Source organism: Dendrobates tinctorius, unplaced genomic scaffold, assembly GCF_039654945.1.
Source record: "Dendrobates tinctorius isolate UK_male_01 unplaced genomic scaffold, ASM3965494v1 ptg000485l, whole genome shotgun sequence".
Lineage (NCBI taxonomy): Eukaryota > Metazoa > Chordata > Amphibia > Anura > Dendrobatidae > Dendrobates > Dendrobates tinctorius.
In genome coordinates this window covers 573,215-592,519 of record NW_027362146.1, presented here as the reverse complement: position 1 = coordinate 592,519, position 19,305 = coordinate 573,215, and the positions used below count along the sequence as shown (strand labels likewise).

The 19,305-nt window shown below is 47.1% G+C and overlaps 2 protein-coding genes across 2 annotated transcripts in view; one reads left to right on the top strand and one right to left on the bottom strand.

Moving 5' to 3' along the window:
- Window positions 1-19,305, top strand: part of LOC141077963 (uncharacterized) — a 137,087-nt gene that overhangs the window by 73,587 nt on the left and 44,195 nt on the right. The window lies entirely within an intron of this gene.
- Window positions 1,920-3,898, bottom strand: LOC141077968 (uncharacterized). The gene has a single exon (XM_073564750.1). The coding sequence runs from the start codon at window positions 3,870-3,872 to the stop codon at window positions 2,292-2,294; it is 1,581 nt and encodes a 526-aa protein (XP_073420851.1). The 5' UTR covers window positions 3,873-3,898; the 3' UTR covers window positions 1,920-2,291.

Sequence of the window (19,305 nt, the reverse complement as noted above, 5' to 3'; positions counted from 1 at the left end):
CGTCACATTACCATAGGTCACGGATGGGTGGGCATGACAAAAAGAGGTTTCCAGCAGACCTCTATGCTTGTCACTGCCGGAATGCTATGCGCACCATCCGGTAGCCAAAACCACATGAACCAGGGATCATCCTGCCGAACTCCCGCTCTCCTATTAGCATGGGCAAAACGCTACTCAGACAACACAGGGTGAGGGTAAACAGTATGGCAATGCTTTATTGTACCACAAAACAGGCAGATAGAACAGTGTCAGAAAAATACCCAAGATGGGGCACATTACAGAGTCTCACCCTTCCATTGACCCGCCAGGAAAATAGCTTCTGTGACTTCAGATCTTCCAGGGTCACTACCCCATTTGTGGCACGCACACAGAGAGGAGGTAATGACAAGCGTAGGAAGATGACAGTCCATACAAGGCCAGCTGAACCGAGGATCACAACTTGGCTTCATATTCCAGGGTCGGTTACTCCACCTGTGGCCCGCACACAGAGAGGAGGTAACAACAAGTGTAGGAAGATGACAGTCCATTGAGTCCATACAAGGTACAAGGCCAGTTGATCCAAAGATCACAATCTGGCTTCTGCAAACGTATCCATGGTTCAGTGATGGTCAATGGAGCAGATCTGTATTCTTCCAACCGAGGCTGAAAACCCCTAGGATGTTTCCTATAGAATGATAGATCCATGTCCCTTGTGACGATGTTGTGGCTGCTGTCCTGTCTCTTGTCCTTTGGATGAATAGATGTCTTGGCAGAATCTCTCTGGCTATTTCTCTCTCTCAGTCTCTTTATACAGAGGCATGTAACCTATTTTTAGACTTAACAAGTGTCCCTCATTCAGTATTTACATAAAGGGTAAGAATGGAGATGAGATTATTATAGCATTACTTGATTATTTAAACTATTTGCATAGTTTTTCCCTCTCTGTTTAGAAGTCAACAAACTGGCTCCATAACACAATGCATAATTAGCATATCAGCAAACATCACCAGTGATCAAGGATAAGCGCACAATAAAAGTCAATATTACCGGCTTATACAAAAGTCTGTTTTCTTGACCAACCAGAAATCAACACTTAAATTTAAAGCCAACATACAGATAACATTCTATTATTCTTTGTTCGTTTGCTAAAAAATAGTCATCTGGTTAATTAAGATACAATGCTGTATGTCTTCACAATGCCAAAAGTAAAAAAAGAAATGTTTTTAAAAATATATAAAAAAAAAAGTTCAAATTACCCCTTTTCAAAATAAAACAATAAAAAATCAACCATACACATATTTGTTATAGCGGCATTTAGAATCGCCCGATCTATCACTATAAAAAAGAATTAACCCGATCGCTAAATGGCGTAACGAGAAAAAAAGTAAAAACCCCAGAATTACTTTTTTTTTGGTCGCCACAACATTGCATTGAAATGCAATAAAGGATGATCAAAAGATCGTATCTGCACCAAAATGTTATTCATTAAAATCATCCGCTCGGCACACAAAAAATAATCCCTCACCCAACCCAAGATCATGAAAAATGGAGACGCGACGGGTATCGGAAAATAGTGCAATTCTTTTTTACTTTACCTAATAAAGAGGAGTTATTTTTACTGATACAGTGTGTACGGAAAGTATTCAGACCCCTTTAAATTTTTCACTCTTTGTTTCATTGCAGCCATTTGGTAAATTCAAATTCATACTATCTATTCCTGACACGGGAGGGGCTTATAAACTTACAAAGTATATAGTTTGAGGTCTGGGATCTGCCAATATGGGGCTAATTTTCTGACTGTTTCGGATAATACATGATTTTAGTTTTTTTTTTTCCGTTTAGTCTCGCTTGAATATAGATCAACATTAAATAGTCTCCTGATGAGTCGTCTTTGGAGAGGACAATGAAACCCGTAGAAATGAGAGGCTTGGAGAGTGAGTGTGTATACGTCACCTCACCCTATATACTGAGATGTGGGGTATATGTTTTTTCTATTAGTCACTTTCCAACTAACCTTCAGGGGGTGAATTATGGGTATAGTTTTACATTTGCAACTAATAAAGTTTAGTTTTTTCCTTTCTTCAGCAAACATGAGGAATGACAAGAGACAAACCATTTAAGAAGATGCAATTTTGGTTAAAACTATTCCAACACTATGAACATATAAAAGTATACTCCGCTATGTGACGTCTCTGATGTTTATTAACAGTTGATTTCCAAGTAAAATATTTCCCACATTAAGAAAATGAAAATGGCTTCTCCTCTGTGTGACTGCTCTGATGGCGTTCAAGAAGCGTTTTCTGGTTAAAATATTACCCACATTCTGAACTGGAAGAAGGCTTCTCCCCTGTGTGAGTTCTCTGGTGGGTAAGAAAACGTGATTTCTGTGCAAAATATTTCCCACATTTTAAACATGAAAACGGCTTCTCTCCTGTGTGAGTTCTCTGGTGCTTAACACAATGTGATTTAGTGTTAAAACATTTCCCACATTCTGAACATGAAAAAGGCTTCTCCCCTGTGTGGATTCTCTGGTGCTTAACACAATCTGATTTATTGTTAAAACATTTCCCACATTCTGAACAGGGAAAAGGCTTCTCCCCTGTGTGAGTTCTCTGGTGGACAACAAAATGTGCTTTCTGTGCAAAACATTTCCCACATTCTGAACAAGAAAAGAGTTTCTCCCCTGTGTGAATTCTTTGATGGGTAACAAAATGTGATTTATGTGCAAAATATTTCCCACATTTTAAACATGAAAACGGCTTCTCTCCTGTGTGAGTTCTCTGGTGCTTAACACAATGTGATTTAGTATCAAAACATTTCCCACATTCTGAACATGAAAAAGGTTTCTCCCCTGTGTGGATTCTCTGGTGCTTAACACAATCTGATTTAGTGTTAAAACATTTACCACATTCTGAACAGGGAAAAGGCTTCTCTCCTGTGTGAATTCTCTGGTGGACAACAAGATGTGCTTTCTGTGCAAAATATTTCCCACATTCTGAACAAGAAAAGGGTTTCTCCCCTGTGTGAATTCTTTGATGGGTAACAAAATCTGATTTATGTGCAAAATATTTCCCACATTCTGAACATGAAAAAGACTTCTCCCCTGTGTGAGTTCTCTGGTGCATAACACAATCTGATTTATTCCTAAAACATTTCCCACATTCTGAACATGAAAAAGGCTTCTCCCCTGTGTGAGTTCTCTTGTGGGAAAGAAAATGTGATTTGTGTCCAAAACATTTCCCACATTCTAAACATGAAAATGGCTTCTCTCCTGTGTGGATTCTCTGGTGCTTAACACATTCTGATTTAGTGTTAAAACATTTTCCACATTCTGAACAAGAAAAAGGCTTCTCCCCTGTGTGGATTCTCTGGTGCTTAGCACAATCTGATTTAGTGTTAAAACATTTCCCACATTCTGAACAGGAAAAAGGCTTCTCCCCTGTGTGGATTCTCTGGTGCTTAACACAATCTGATTTATTGTTAAAACATTTCCCACATTCTGAACAGGAAAAAGGCTTCTCCCCTGTGTGAGTTCTCTGGTGTCTAACAAAATGTGATTTCTGTGCAAAACATTTCCCACATTCTGAACAGTAAAAAGGCTTCTCCCCTGTGTGAGTCCTCTGGTGCCTAACAAAATGTGATTTCTGTGCAAAATATTTCCCACATTCTGAACATGAAAATGACTTCTTTGCTTTAGGAGCAGTTTGTTTTTTATTGCCTCTTTTGTGACTTTGATTTTCCTTAGTAATCGGTAATGAATCAGAAGATGGGACCTGTTTCATAGGATCAGATGGCAGATCTTTGCTGTGAATGGATGATGGTATATCTGGAGTCACTTCAGTTGTATCTTGTAGGATCTCAAGATCATCTGATTTAAAAATTGAAGATGTCATCCGTCCCTCTGATCTCCTGGTACAGTCATCTGCTAAGATAAAAAAAAATATTTTTTAATAAAATATCCTTGAGTTTTATATTTTTGAATGTTTCTACTTAAACTCTCCATAAAAATGGCAAGCTATGTAAAAGCTTTAATTATTTCCCAAGACAATGACAGTTCACAGTCTAATAGAAAACCTTGTTGGATGAACCAGTAGTGTGCGGTGTTCAACTGTTTGTTCATTCTGCCTTCCAAATATCAAATAAAAAGAAACCAATCAATGTTATGTAGGTGAAAATAATACCAATTCTCATCTCACAAAAAACAAGTCCCCACTCAGGTCCATCATCTGTCAATGGAAAAACAGAGGTTCCCACACTATTAGTGGCTCAAAGGCTGTTGAAAAGCAACAAGGTTTCTATAAACCAATCCAGCAAAATCCGCTCTCACTTCGGAGTCTTGCAGTGTGCACAAACAACATTTAGGATCCCTGTATTTAGCAATATTATAGTGAGAAGAACCCACTTAATTTGTGGTGTGTGTCTCCTGGAGCACAATCTGGGCACTATGTGCTGGGTAATAAAATGGCAAATGTGTAATTTTCACTCTCCAACATCCACTGCGTGTTAATTCCCAGAAAGTGGCTGTGGAGTCAAAATATTCACTCCTCCTAAGGATTATAACCCTCAGTGAATTAATTTATAATATGGAATCACTTTATGGAGATTTTGACTATTTTGCTTTTCTGTCATTTAGTTATATTAGGGCTTCTGCATATGGTGTGTCCAATCTCATCTGGGATCTGTTCCTGCTGTCCAGCTGGAGTAATCTGCTCCCTACTTCAGCCAATTGGAAAGTACCACACCCTACTAAAGCGCAAAGCACATGGCCGGAATCTGCCAGATACAGCGCTGTTCTCCTCTGGTTCAGTCCTCTGTGCTCAGCTTGCGGCTTGTGTATTTGTTTCCTGCTGTGACCGTGGCCCGTTTACTGACTACTCTTGTGTCTTCTGATTCTGTATTCTGTCCTTCTGGTTCTGACCCAGCTACCTGACTATTCTTCTTGGCATCTAACACCACAGAATAGCAGGTAACACCATGGTCCAAGCCTAGGGGTCCCAGTGTAAGTCCAGATTCATGTATGGGTGTTAAAGTGTGATGAGCAAGGCAATCCTTGGGATATGGAGAGCAGAGAAGATAGAGCCAAGCATGTTCATGGTGGACATCTTTTGAGCTGCCAGGTGACCATGAACAGTGCTCCGAATACATTGTGTCTGCAAACTATTCAGCTAGATCTGCATTCAAATAGCTAAATGGCGCTCCTTCCCTTCTGAACACTGCCATGTGCCCAGACAGTAGTGTACAACCGTATGTAGGGTATAGTGCGAAGCTGGAAATAATTTGTAAGATCCATTTGTTTTCTATTATCCTCTGTGAATAATTTACCACCACATAAAGTGACACACGTCAGATATTAATAATGGGGCCTGATTAAGAACACAAAACTGGCTGCAGGAAGAGGTTAAATCAGAGGATTTTGGACACTACTGTAATCAAACACTGTGACTATAGACAATAACATCTACTGAAATGATCAAACTCCACAGTCTCCATCAGTAATAAATGAGCAGCTAGTGGTGAAACCTCTCTGGGGTAATTAGCGTATGGGGCTCGGTGACGTCACAATCTAAACTATCGTAAGGGCCAATATTTTCTGTCAGATGAGTTTCAAGAAGAAATATTAGTCATTTAAAGAGAACTGTGTATAAGGCCGGTGTCACACGTCCTGATATTTCCGGTACCGGAGATGTCCATGTGTGTAATACTCGTGGCACACGCGTGACAACTATGTCAGCATCCGTACCACATGGACAGCCGGCAGGGAAGAAGCGCTACATTAATCGCTGTTCCCCGGTGGCGGGTGCTGAAGATGCTCTCATCATTCTCCTCTGCTCTGCCGGCAGGGAGATTGATGAGAGCTATATTAAAGTGAGAATGATGATAGTAGGTGCGGGCATTTGGGACTATTACTCCCATCAACCTACACCTGCTGCTGCCAAGAACAGTGACAGCAGGAGTGGATGATGGGAGTATTCCTCACTGCCTGCGCTATAACTAAAAAAATGAATGAAGAAAAACGGTGTGGATTCCCCTGTATTTTCTATAACCAGTCTGGGAAAACTCACAACTGGGGGCTGCAACCCTCATCTGTCAGCTTCAGCAAGGCTGGTTATCAAGAATAGAGGGGTCCTCACACTGTTTTTTTAATTATATAAAGAAATAATTTAAAAACATGGCATGGAGTCCCCCCCATTTTTGACAACCAGCCTTGCTAAAGCTGACAGTTGGGGGCTGGTATTCTCAGGCTTGTAAAGGGCGATGGATATTGACCCCCCAGCATAAAAATAGCAAGCAGCCTGCAGCTGCCCAGAAAAGGCACATCTATTAGAGGCGCCAATTCTGGTGCTTTGCCCGGCTCTTCCCACTTGCCCTGCGTTTTGTTTTATTTCTAATAAAAGACTTTATTCTGGCTGCATCTTTATTTATCATATAACTATAGGATTAGTTATGGATAGGTGTCTTACTTTGATACCTGGTGATTAAATCTTTATTTGTAGCTTTCCGTTAATGAGATTCTCGTGCTCTGGGGTGGGACTGTGGGCGGGGCTTTAAGAGGTGTGCTGATTACATATTCATCTGTATTGGCTTTTGACAGGTCGCTGATCCCTCACTGACCTGCCCCCCATTATTACATAATGCATATAATAGTGTTGATATTATTGGTGATAATGCCTATAATATTGTGGCTATTGTGAGGCTTAGAAAAAAATTACATCCAGTAAAATGACTCCAGCGGCGCCTGTCCAGTAGCCTCTATCTCTTACTTATAGATGCTACTGTGCAGGCGCCGCCATCGCCGGTGACATTTTTCTGGATGTAATTTTTTTCTAAGCCTCACAATAGCCACAATATTATAGGCATTATCACCAATAATATCAATGCTATTATATGCATTATGTAATAATGGGGGGCAGGTCAGTGAGGGATCAGCGACCTGTCATAAGCCAATACAGATGAATATGTAATCAGACCACATAAAGCCCCGCCCACAGCCCCACCCACAGTCCCGCCCCAGAGCACGAGAATCTCATTAACTGAAAACTACAAATACAGATTAAACATCAACCACGGTATCATTGTAATCAGTATAACGGCGCAGACCTGACAGTGTCTGTAGGTTACTGAGCACAATCCTGCTGACAGGTTCCCTTTAAATTTAGATCTTAGACATTTGGAAGAGGCGATGGAGAGATTTTTTTCAAGACTATCAGGGAGTTACAGACTCACATTAGGCAGGAAGGCCGATCCCACCACAATCAAACTATCATACAGAAGGAATAGGTAAAAAAAAAGACAGAATAAAAAAATATGTTACATCCCCAACAACAACGTATGTACGAGGGGAGAACACTAAACTGGAGCTGCCCTCATTTATGGTGAACCATTGGAGCCACTATGAGTCCTGACCGGAAGAGTAGAGAAAGTATTAGCGCCCCCATTTCAGGAGAGATTGTGCAGTAATCTGAATTCCTTAGGATGGAAAACATAATGGAATTCATGACGTGGAGTGAATCCATGACACCAGGGCTGGAGCCAACACTTCTCCTGCAGGCAGGAATAAATGTATATTACAGCTATCAGCCACGCACAGCTTAGAGATCTATCATGGCACAGGTGTAATGTTTGTCCTGTAGTTTATCACAATCCTCCTTGAAATTACTGTATTTTTTGGACCATAAGACGCACCTAGGTTTTAAAGGAAATTAGGAAAAAAAATTGAACAAAAAAATGTGGTCAATTCTGTACTTAATATCCCCTATCCTGGTATATATGGCCCCCTCATCCCTATCCTGGTATGCAGGGCCCCCTCCTCCCCATTCTGATACACATGGCCCCCTCATCCCTATCCTGGTATGCATGGCCACCTCATCCTTATCCTGGTATGCATGGCCACCTCATCCTTATCCTGGTATGCATGGCCCCATCCCTACCCTGGTATGGAGGGTCCCCATCTCATCCTAGTATGGATGGTCCCATCCCTATCCTGGTATGCATGGTCCCATCCCTATCCTGGTATTCAGGGCCCCCATCTCGTCCTGGTATGCAGGGCCCCCATCTCATCCTGGTATGCAGGGCCCCCATCTCATCCTGGTATGCAGGGCCCCATCTCATCCTGGTATGCAGGGCCCCATCTCATCCTGGTATGCATGGCCCCAACTCGTCCTGGTATGCATGGCCCCATCTCGTCCTGGTATGCAGGGCCCCATCTCGTCCTGGTATGCAGGGCCCCATCTCGTCCTGGTATGCAGGGCCCCATCTCGTCCTGGTATGCAGAGCCCCATCTCGTCCTGGTATGCAGGGGTCCATCCTTATAAGTGGCCCCCACCCACATTCCTATCCTGGTATGCATGGCCCCAACAGAAGATATAAAAAAAAACCAATGCATTACACTTACCTTCCCGGCGCTCCCTTGCAGCGTCCTGCTCCGGTGCCAGCAACTGCTTTAAGCTTGTAAGCAGCGCTGATAATAGTGAGTATTCACAAATATTCATTTCTCTTAAGTAGCGGCACACGTGACCGCAGGTAGCAGCGGGAAGCCGGTGGCTGACACTGCACGCTGCTGAAGAGCAATGAATACTCAATGCCCTTTGCGTGCACAGGCCTGGCAGCTGTGCTTTGCTTGTGAGCAGCACATGACGTCCCTGCCATGCGCTGCTTACAAGCATATAGCAGTTGCTGGCACTGGAGCAGGACGCTGTGAGGGAGCGTGGGGTAGGTAAGTGTAATGGTTTGTTTTTTAATGTTTTCTGAAGGGGCCATGCATACAAGGATAGGAATGGGGATGGTGGTGTGGGCCAATTATAAGGATGGGGCCATGCATACCAGGACCGGGGTTGGAGGCTAATTATATCAAGATACTATTATTAAAGAGAAATGAATATTCATTGCCCTCAAAGCCCATGGGAGTGGAATGCGGTGAATATTCATTTCTCTTTAGCAGCAGGAACAGGAGTTAGCAGCAGCCACCAGCTACAGCCTCGTGTAACCCGCTGCTCCGCCGATGCCATTCCCCCACCTCCCCACCACAGCCAGAGCCAAGACGCACCCCCCATTTTCCTCCACATTTTTGAAGGTAAAAAGTGCGTCTTATAGTCCGAAAAATACGATAGTTTTAACACAAATTGAAAAGTCAGGATAAAGGGAAACTCTGTTATTGTACAGAAATTCACACTTGGCCTCACTGCACATTTACTGGTGTCGCTCATAAAAGGGAAGATTGGCCAGAAAGACTGGACCTGGTCTTGTAGGGACCATGAGACATTCAGCAGCACAGAAGGGAGAGAAGATTCATCCGATAAGATCTCAGGGACCTAGGAAGCCAACAGCATCATTACCCTCCGCTTTCTCTTACAGGCCCAGCATAAGATTTTTCTTCAAGTGATTTTCTATCTTGTCAGCACATTCTACGTACGCTGTCATTTGACTTCCAGGGAGTAGGTGGATCTACCAGGTTGTAAGTTCTATAGAAAAGGGCTTTCAATGCCCAAAGTCATTTGAACAGTTTTGGGTGGAGAAAAATGTTGTGGTCTAGAGGCAAAATGGTGATCATGGTAATACGGCCGGACTACACCACCGATAAAGTAGCCACAGCCGGTGACTGAGAGGAATCTGTGACTTCTCTGCATTCAGTGGTTACTACTCACCTGGGTAGTCATATGTGGGAATCTCCTCTTTACACCACTCATCACCCCTCACAAATGTCTCTGTAGTATTAATATGGGTCAGATCTTCACCCTGAAACAAATATTGTAAGAGTCACAGACAGATGGAGAAGTCCCATCTATGATCAGCTCTAATCCTGCCATCTCCACCGTTCTCATTACACAAGTATAAAACATATAATACTGGTGGATAAAACAAGACTGAGCACAAGACCTTCACAGCCGTCTACACATCATAGGGGAGATCTCCTGACACCTTCTCTCCATCTACCTGATGATCCTGAGGAGCACTGGGATCTTCTTGTTTACAGTCCTGTGGAAGAAGAGGACGGGGACATCTCTCTGGTGTTGTCCTCTTACTTGGTAGATCTGGAGGAAACACATACAGGGACTGAATTCATTCTCTACATACAGATAATTATAGGCCGTGTGTATTTAGTCCTGTCTATTACCTGGAGACGTGAGGGGCTGGGGAACCTCCATTATGACGTTCTTGTAGAGATCTCTGTGTCCTTCTAAATACTCCCACTCCTCCATGGAGAAATAGACAGCGACATCCTGACACCTTATAGGAACCTGACACATACAATGATACCGTCATCCCCCCGATCCCTTCATAGTGTTACTGTATAATGTCCCAGCATTCCCAGCAGTGTCACCTCTCCAGTCAGCAACTCAGTCATCTTGTAGATGAGTTCTAGGATCTTCTGGTCATTGATGTCCTCATGGATCAGGGTGTGAGGTGGAGGCCCCATGATTGGGCTCAGGGGTCTTCCCCATCCCTCAGACACAGGGTCCTGACAGCGATCACTAGAGGTCTTCTTCACCACTGTGTAATCCTGGTTATGGAGAGACACATTAATAAATCTCACTCCAGACATTTCCAGAGTCCTCACCTCTCCAGTTCTGTCCATCTGTTATTCCCATAGATAAGAATGATGTAATGTGACGTCATCAGAATCTCTCACCTCTCCAGTGAGACGGAAGAGGATCTCTAGGGTGAGGTGTAACATCCTCTCCATCATCTTGTCTCTGTCCATATCCATTCTTGATGGGGAAATCAGGAAAATTCTCTTCTGTAGAAGATCTTCACTGAGAGGATCCGATATTGTAGAGACCTGAATGAGAAGAAGATGATCCGATGTAACATCATAAGAATCCTGTGTAATAATACAATTACTGGAGATAATAAGGGAAACATATGAGGAGATTTATTATCTTACAGGGTTTAGTTTTCTTCCCTGACATCTACTAATAAAACCTATATATTTAGGCCACAGACAACAAGCAGTTTCCTCCTCGGAGTCGGCAGCTGAACACGTTCCTCATAGACTCATCTTCCATAACGCTAATTCTCGTCTCATTACCGACACTGGAATCGGCATTAGCAATACTGCAGGAGATATTCATTACACGCGACATGAGAAATAACTCCTTCATGATGAGGACGACATCTTCATCTTCTACTGCGGCTCTAGAGACAGATTTGGCCAGAGTCGGTCACTGCCTCCATCCCCACCGGCCGTCTATATGAAGGTTTCCCGTCTTCCCCGCACTGGAATCTTCTCTCACGTTAGATCTCAGCTCTGAGTCACACACAGAAGTTTGAGGCTTTTAGAAAAGGTTTTTTGTTTCCACAAACACAACGGACAGAAATGATCTGATCCCAAAGTCTCCATGTACAGTGATTTATGGGGATTATTTCTGGCCTTAGGCTTTCCTATATTACAAGATGGATGTGAAGACTTTTCTGCCCAATGATGATATAAGTATGAGCCCCCCAGAGGTGGAGGGGGTAACATGGGGCCACTTGTGGGGTCTCTGCTGTTCTGGTGTCAGAGCTCTTCACACGTCACACGGCGTCCGCCGTCTATCCCAGCCACAATGGCGCCCCTTCCCTCCCGAGCCTGTGGGGTATCGGCACTCAGGAGACACGGCGCACTGTGCGGCCTCAGCGCTCCTGTCACCTTTAGGACAATGATACATTGGGGGGAAAGTCACATTTCTGTGAGGAAAACAGTAAAATTGTCATTTTCTCCTTCCACATTGCTGAAATTCCTGTCACACTGTCCGAATTCAGAGATTGTCCTGTCAGAAAGGAGAACACAGGGAGCGAAAGGGTTAATAGGACTCACAGGAGGAACCGCCCAGAAAGCGGAAGGTCCAGGAGTGTCTGCCACATATATGACTGCTCTGTGCACAGGACCTGTGATGAGGTCACAGGAGGGGAGGAGTCAGGGGTCACATGATCAGGGGCCTCAGTGTGTGCAGGACTCTACTGTGCTGGTTGTCATGGTGCTGGATGAGGGGAAGTTTCTGTGTGGGGTCAGGAGGGGTTTACAGGGTGGATGTAGCAGAGCCGTGTGTGTACGAGGTGTACGGAGCGCAGCCGCGTGTGTACGAGGTGTACGGAGCGGAGCCGTGTGTGTATGAGGTGTACGGAGCGGAGCCGCGTGTGTATGAGGTGTACGGAGCGGAGCCGCGTGTGTATGAGGTGTACGGAGCGGAGCCGCGTGTGTATGAGGTGTACGGAGCGGAGCCGTGTGTACGAGGTGTACGGAGCGGAGCCGTGTGTGTACGAGGTGTACGGAGCGGAGCCGTGTGTGTACGAGGTGTACGGAGCGGAGCCGTGTGTGTACGAGGTGTACGGAGCGGAGCCGTGTGTGTATGAGGTGTACGGAGCGGAGCCGTGTGTGTACGAGGTGTACGGAGCGGAGCCGTGTGTGTATGAGGTGTACGGAGCGGAGCCGCGTGTGTATGAGGTGTACGGAGCGGAGCCGTGTGTGTACGAGGTGTACGGAGCGGAGCCGTGTGTGTACGAGGTGTACGGAGCGGAGCCGTGTGTGTATGAGGTGTACGGAGCGGAGCCGCGTGTGTATGAGGTGTACGGAGCGGAGCCGCGTGTGTACGAGGTGTACGGAGCGGAGCCGCGTGTGTATGAGGTGTACGGAGCGGAGCCGTGTGTACGAGGTGTACGGAGCGGAGCCGTGTGTGTACGAGGTGTACGGAGCGGAGCCGTGTGTGTACGAGGTGTACGGAGCGGAGCCGTGTGTGTACGAGGTGTACGGAGCAGAGCCGTGTGTGTACGAGGTGTACGGAGCAGAGCCGTGTGTGTACGAGGTGTACGGAGCAGAGCCGTGTGTGTACGAGGTGTACGGAGCGGAGCCGTGTGTGTACGAGGTGTATGGAGCGAAGCCGTGTGTGTACGAGGTGTACGGAGCGGAGCCCTGTGTGTACGAGGTGTACGGAGCGGAGCCGTGTGTGTACGAGGTGTATGGAGCGGAGCCGTGTGTGTACGAGGTATACGGAGCGGAGCCACGTGTGTACGAGGTGTATGGAGCGGAGCCGTGTGTGGCATGGCATATACATGGCATATACATGGCATGGAATTAACATTCATCTTCTCTCTTCACACAGGTAATCAACTGAGCCACCCTGCATGTATTTACTCCATTCACTGCCAGCAAGCAGCCTGAATGATACAACTTCCCACCTCTGCTGCCTCTATTTCTCTGCTGTAATATATCCAAATGGTACAACTCCATACTTCTGCTGCTTGACCATTTTGCTGCATATTTAAATGTGCTTGCTAAAGCTTTGGTATAATTCATTTGTTGCACTGTATGTAATACTTACTGCTTTAGATCTGTGACTGGGGCCTTTCTAGATCTTATCAGGTGGAAGGTGCTATAGCATTTTGCCACATCTTGGTCTAGTGCCTTTGATCATCTAACCATCCCCTGGTGTGCTGGCCCCAGCTGCCAAATTATACCCAACCATCTCCCACAATCCCTCTCTCCTGACCCTGTAGTGTGGCCTATATATGTAGTAGTTGCTAAGGGGAAGCACGCAGTGTGGGGTACAGCACGCAAGCATCCCATAAGCAAAGCATCACAGAAGATAAGCATCCAGCAAAACGGCAGTTATACATGGCAGTTAGGGCAGGAGTCAGGTAACCCACACCTTGCCTTCCCCTTTAACCATGTGCTTTATTTTTATCCTCCTGTGTTCCCTTGCCATCCACATTCATCACCCTATCCCCCCTCCATCACGACTCATACACATCAGCCCCTCTATACTTCCTTCTCCCATGTACAGCTCCCACACACTCCTCACCTTCCTGAGAAACCTCAGCCCATCTTGCCCAAACACATCGCATAAAAAAACTACTTACAATTCCAACAACTATTGGCTCTTTATCTTCCTTCTCCTACTGATTTCAGGGGACATCTCCCCCAACCCTGGTCCACCATCCCCCAACCTCGACCCCTACCCTACCTCATATCGAAACCACAATAATCTGATTAACATTACTTGCACTCCCTCATCTCAATCTTTTAATTGTGCCCTCTGGAATCCACGGTCTGCTTGTAACAAGCTTCCTTTCCTACACAACTACTTTCTGAACAACTCTCTTAATCTGTTGGCCCTCACTGAAACCTGGATTCAGGATTCTGACACTGTCTCTCCTGCTGCCATTTCCTACGGTGGCTTACAATTCTCTCACTCCCCGAGACCCACAAACAGACCTGGTGGTGGAGTTGGCATACTCCTGTCCCCACAATGCACTTTCCAGGTCATCCCCCCAGTCCCATCACTCTTATTCCCTTCTTTTGAGGTCCACACCATCAGGCTCTTCCGTCCCCTCTCCCTCAGGGTAGCGGTCATATACCGGCCCCCAGGCTCACCCACCCTCTTCCTTGACCACTTTTCAGCCTGGCTGCCACACTTCATGTCCTCAGAACTACCAACCCTCATCCTGGGAGACTTCAACATCCCCATTAACAGCCCTAATTCCACATCTGCATCCCAGCTTCTATCACTAACCACCTCTCTAGGCCTCTCACAGCTTTCAACCTCTGAGACACATAAGGACGGTAACACCCTTGATCTGGTCTTCTGCCGGCTCTGTTCAATCTCCCACCTAAACAACTCACCGCTTCCACTCTCTGACCACAACATTCTCTCCTTCACGCTCACAAATCCTCGCCCACCCCAGCTCATTCCTACCTACCACACAGTCAGAAATATACAAGCTATTAACCCTCAGACACTTTCAGATTCCCTACACTCATCTCTGTCCCCAATCTCCTCTCTTTCCTGTCCTAATCTGGCTGTTCATCACTACAATGACACCCTTAGAAGCACCCTTGACCAAGTAGCTCCCCTCACCCTCAGAACCTCCAAACACAGAGTAAAAGAGCCCTGGCTCACATCGCAAACTCAACTTCTCCAGCGATGCTCCAGGAGTGCTGAACGCCTATGGAGAAAAACCCGCACACCAGAAGACTTCATCCACTTCAAATTTATGTTAAGAACCTATAACGCTGCCCTTCACCTTGCCAAACAGACCTACTTCACCACCCTGATCTCCTCACTAGCCAACAACCCCAAGAAACTTTTTGACACTTTTCACTCCCTCCTCAGGCCAAAAGCACAAGCCCCTATCACAGACATTTGTGCTGATGACCTGGCCTCCCACTTTACAGAAAAAATAGATAATATCCGTCAAGAAATCTGCTCCCAACCACCAAGTGCTGTGACTCCCATCCCTTCCTACATCTCCCCTGGCTCACTCTCCACATTTGATCCCATAACAGAAGAAGAAGTCTCCAGACTCCTCTCTTCTTCTCGTCCGACTACATGCACTACCGACCCCATTCCCTCACATCTCCTCCAGTCTCTCTCTCCAGTCGTCACAACCCACCTAACTACAATCTTTAATCTCTCCCTCTCCTCGGGCATTTTCCCATCCTCCTTCAAACACGCCATCGTTACTCCACTACTAAAGAAACCTGCTCTCGACCCATCCTGCACAAACAACTACAGACCAGTCTCCAATCTCCCCTTCATCTCTAAACTTTTGGAACGCCTAGTTTACTCCCGCCTTACCCGTTACCTCTCCATTCACTCCCTTCTAGACCCTTCACAGTCCGGCTTCCGCCCCCTACATTCGACTGAAACTGCACTCATCAAAGTGACCAATGACCTTCTGACAGCAAAACGTAACGGTGACCACTCTGCTCATTCTTCTTGACCTATCTGCAGCTTTCGATACTGTTGACCACCATCTCCTACTCTCTAGGCTCCAGTCACTAGGCATTAAGGACACTGCACTCTCCTGGTTCTCTTCCTATCTCTCTGACCGCTCCTTCAGTGTTTTGTTCTCTGGCTCCATGTCATCTCCTCTTCCTCTTGCTGTCGGGGTACCTCAGGTTTCAGTCCTTGGCCCCCTTCTTTTCTCTCTCTACACGGCCCCAATTGGACAGACCATCAGCAGATTTGGCTTTCAGTACCATCTTTATGCTGATGACACACAACTATACACGTCTTCCCCCGACCTTACCCCCGCTGTACTACAGAACGCCAGTGACTGTCTGTCCGCAGTCTCCAATATCATGTCCGCTCTCTATCTGAAACTCAACCTCTCCAAAACTGAACTTCTTCTGCTCCCGCCGTCTACTAACCTCCCTAAATCTGACATTTCCTTCTCCGTGGGTGGTACCACAATAACACCCCGGCAGTAGGTGTGCTGTCTGGGTGTTATGTTTGACACCAATCTCTCCTTTACATCCCATATACAATCCCTTGCCCGCTCCTGCCGCTTACACCTAAAGAACATCTCTAGAATCCGCCCTTTTCTCACTATGGAAACAACAAAAACCCTCACTGTTGCATTGATCCACTCTCGCCTGGATTACTGCAACGCTCTATTAATTGGCCTCCCCGTCACTCGACTATCCCCTCTCCAGTCCATACTCAATGCAGCAGCCAGGATCGTCCATCTGGGTAATCGGTACTCGGACGCGTCCGCTCTTCGCCAGTCCTTACATTGGCTGCCCATTCATTATAGGATCCAATTCAAAGTACTTGTTCTCACCCACAAAGCTCTCCACAGTGCGGCACCCCCTTACATCTCTTCTCTCATTTCTGTCTATCGGCCTAGCCGATCGCTGCGCTCTGCAAACGACTTTCGACTAACCTCTGCACTAATCCATACCTCCCACTCCCGACTCCAAGACTTCTCCCGTGCTGCTCCTATCCTCTGGAATGCTCTACCCCAAGAAATCAGGACTATCCACAATTTGCATAGTTTTAGGCGCTCCCTCAAAACACACCTGTTCAGAGCGGCCTATCACATTCACTAATCAAAGTCATTCTCTGTGTAAGTGTGCATGCGTAGCCCATTCACTATCTCCATCCATCCTTCACTCCTGCAAGATGGCTGGACCTTCATTGTAAATACACCATTGTAAATACACACCTGTACTCTGTATCTCCCTCACCTCATTGTAGATTGTAAGCTCTCACGAGCAGGGTCGTCTTATTTCGTCTTATTTTGCTTTAATTATTGTATTGTTAGCGTTGTTACTTATGACTTGTGTTTTGAAACTGTTAAACTGTAAAGCGCTGCGGAATATGTTGGCGCTATATAAATAAAGATTATTATTATTATTATTATTATTATTACGGAGCGGAGCGTGTGTGTACGAGGTGTACGGAGCGGAGCCGTGTGTGTACGAGGTGTACGGAGCGGAGCGTGTGTGTACGAGGTGGAAGGAGCGGAGCCGTGTGTGTACAAGGTGGAAGGAGCGGAGCCGTGTGTGTACGAGGTGGAAGGAGCGGAGCCGTGTCTATGAGGTGTATGGAGCGGAGCCGTGTGTGTACGAGGTGTATGGAGCAGAGCCGTGTCTACGAGGTGTACGGAGCGGAGCCGCGTGTGTACGGGGTGTACGGAGCGGAGCCGCGTGTGTACGGGGTGTATGGAGCGGAGCCGTGTCTACGAGGTGTATGGAGCAGAGCCATGTCTACGAGGTGTACGGAGCGGAGCCGTGTGTGTACGAGGTGTACGGAGCGGAGCCGCGTGTGTACGAGGTGTACGGAGCGGAGCCACGTGTGTACGAGGTGTACGGAGCGGAGCCATGTGTGTACGAGGTGTACGGAGCGGAGCCGTGTGTGTACGAGGTGTACGGAGCGGTGCCGTGTGTGTACGGGGTGTACAGAGCGGAGCCGTGTGTGTACAAGATGTACGGAGTGGAGCAATGTCTGTACAAGGTGTACGGAGCAGAGCCACGTGTGTTCGAGGTGTACGGAGCGGAGCCGCGTGTGTACAAGGTGTACGGAGCGAAGCCGTGTGTGTACGGAGCAGAGCCCTGTGTGTATGAGGTGTACGGAGCAGAGCCGCGTGTGTACAGGGTGTACGGAGCGAAGCCGTATGTGTACGGAGCGTAGCCGTGTGTGTACGAGGTGTACAGAGCGGAGCCGTGTGTGTACGAGGTGTACGGAGCGAAGCCGTGTGTGTACGGAGCAGAGACGTGTGTGTACGAGGTGTACGGAGCGGTGCCGTGTGTGTACGAGGTGTACGGAGCGGTGCCATGTGTGTACGAGGTGTACGGAGCAGAGCCGTGTGTGTACGAGGTGTACGGAGCGGAGCCGTGTGTGTACGGGGTGTACAGAGCGGAGCCGTGTGTGTACGAGATGTACGGAGTGGAGCAATGTCTGTACAAGGTGTACGGAGCAGAGCCACCTGTGTTCGAGGTGTACGGAGCGGAGCCGCGTGTGTACAAGGTGTACGGAGCGAAGCCGTGTGTGTACGGAGCAGAGCCCTGTGTGTACGAGGTGTACGGAGCAGAGCCGCGTGTGTACAGGGTGTACGGAGCGAAGCCGTATGTGTACGGAGCGTAGCCGTGTGTGTACGAGGTGTACGGAGCGGAGCCGTGTGTACGAGGTGTACGGAGCGGAGCCGTGTGTGAATGAGGTGTACGGAGCAGAGCCGTGTGTGTACGAGGTGTACGGAGCAGAGCCGTGTGTGTACGAGGTGTGCGGAGCAAAGCAGTGTTTATGAGGACCCCTCTGTAGTTTGTATACCCCCAGCTTCAGTCGCAGACCCCTGTGTACACTGTATACACCCATATACCCCCAGCTTTGGTTGCAGACCCCTGTTTATGCTGTATACACCCGTATACCCCCAGCTTAGGTCACAGACCCCGCATCTCTCACACTGTAGAACTGATGTAGGACACCAGGGGCGTATCCAGGGGGGCAGCCGGGGCATTTACCCCAGGCACAGCCAACAGGGGGCGCCATCGGGCTGCCTGATGCGGCGGTCCAAAGAGGAGATTCCCCGTTGGCAGCATTCTGACGCCCCCACACTCAGATTCTCCCGTTCTCTGAGCCGGCTGTCAAACTGACAGCTGGAGCAGAGAAAGTGCTGCGCATCTGTGTACTAGTACATACAGTGTCTGACTCACTTGGAGAGGTGTAAGCGTCGCTGTGCCACCACTGCCAGCGGTGCCTCACCGCCGCCGGCACTTCCGCATGCGCCAGCAACGTGATCAGGTCACATGATCACGCTGCTGACGTCACACACCGGATCTTCAGAGGCGAAGACTCGGGCAGTGAGGCAGCGTTGCGGTTGGTGCGGTAAGTGCTCCAGACAGGTAATGGAGCTGAAGACACCAGCAACTGTGCAAGGGAAGATTGGGGGATGGCTGCAGAGTCTCATAGAATGGATAGGGAGAGAGCAGGGAGAGTAAATTTACCGAGGACAGTGTGTGAGGACTCGGAGCAAGGCCAGGGTGTAGACATATTCATGTGGTGTGGTGAAGAAAGATGAGGAACATATGGAGGGAGGAGGGGGAAACCTGAGGACATTATGGGGGTTACT

Coding starts and splice junctions, on each gene's coding strand:
- LOC141077968 (XM_073564750.1), bottom strand. CDS start 3,872: ATGACATCTTCAATTTTTAAATCAGATGATCTTGAGATCCTACAAGAT.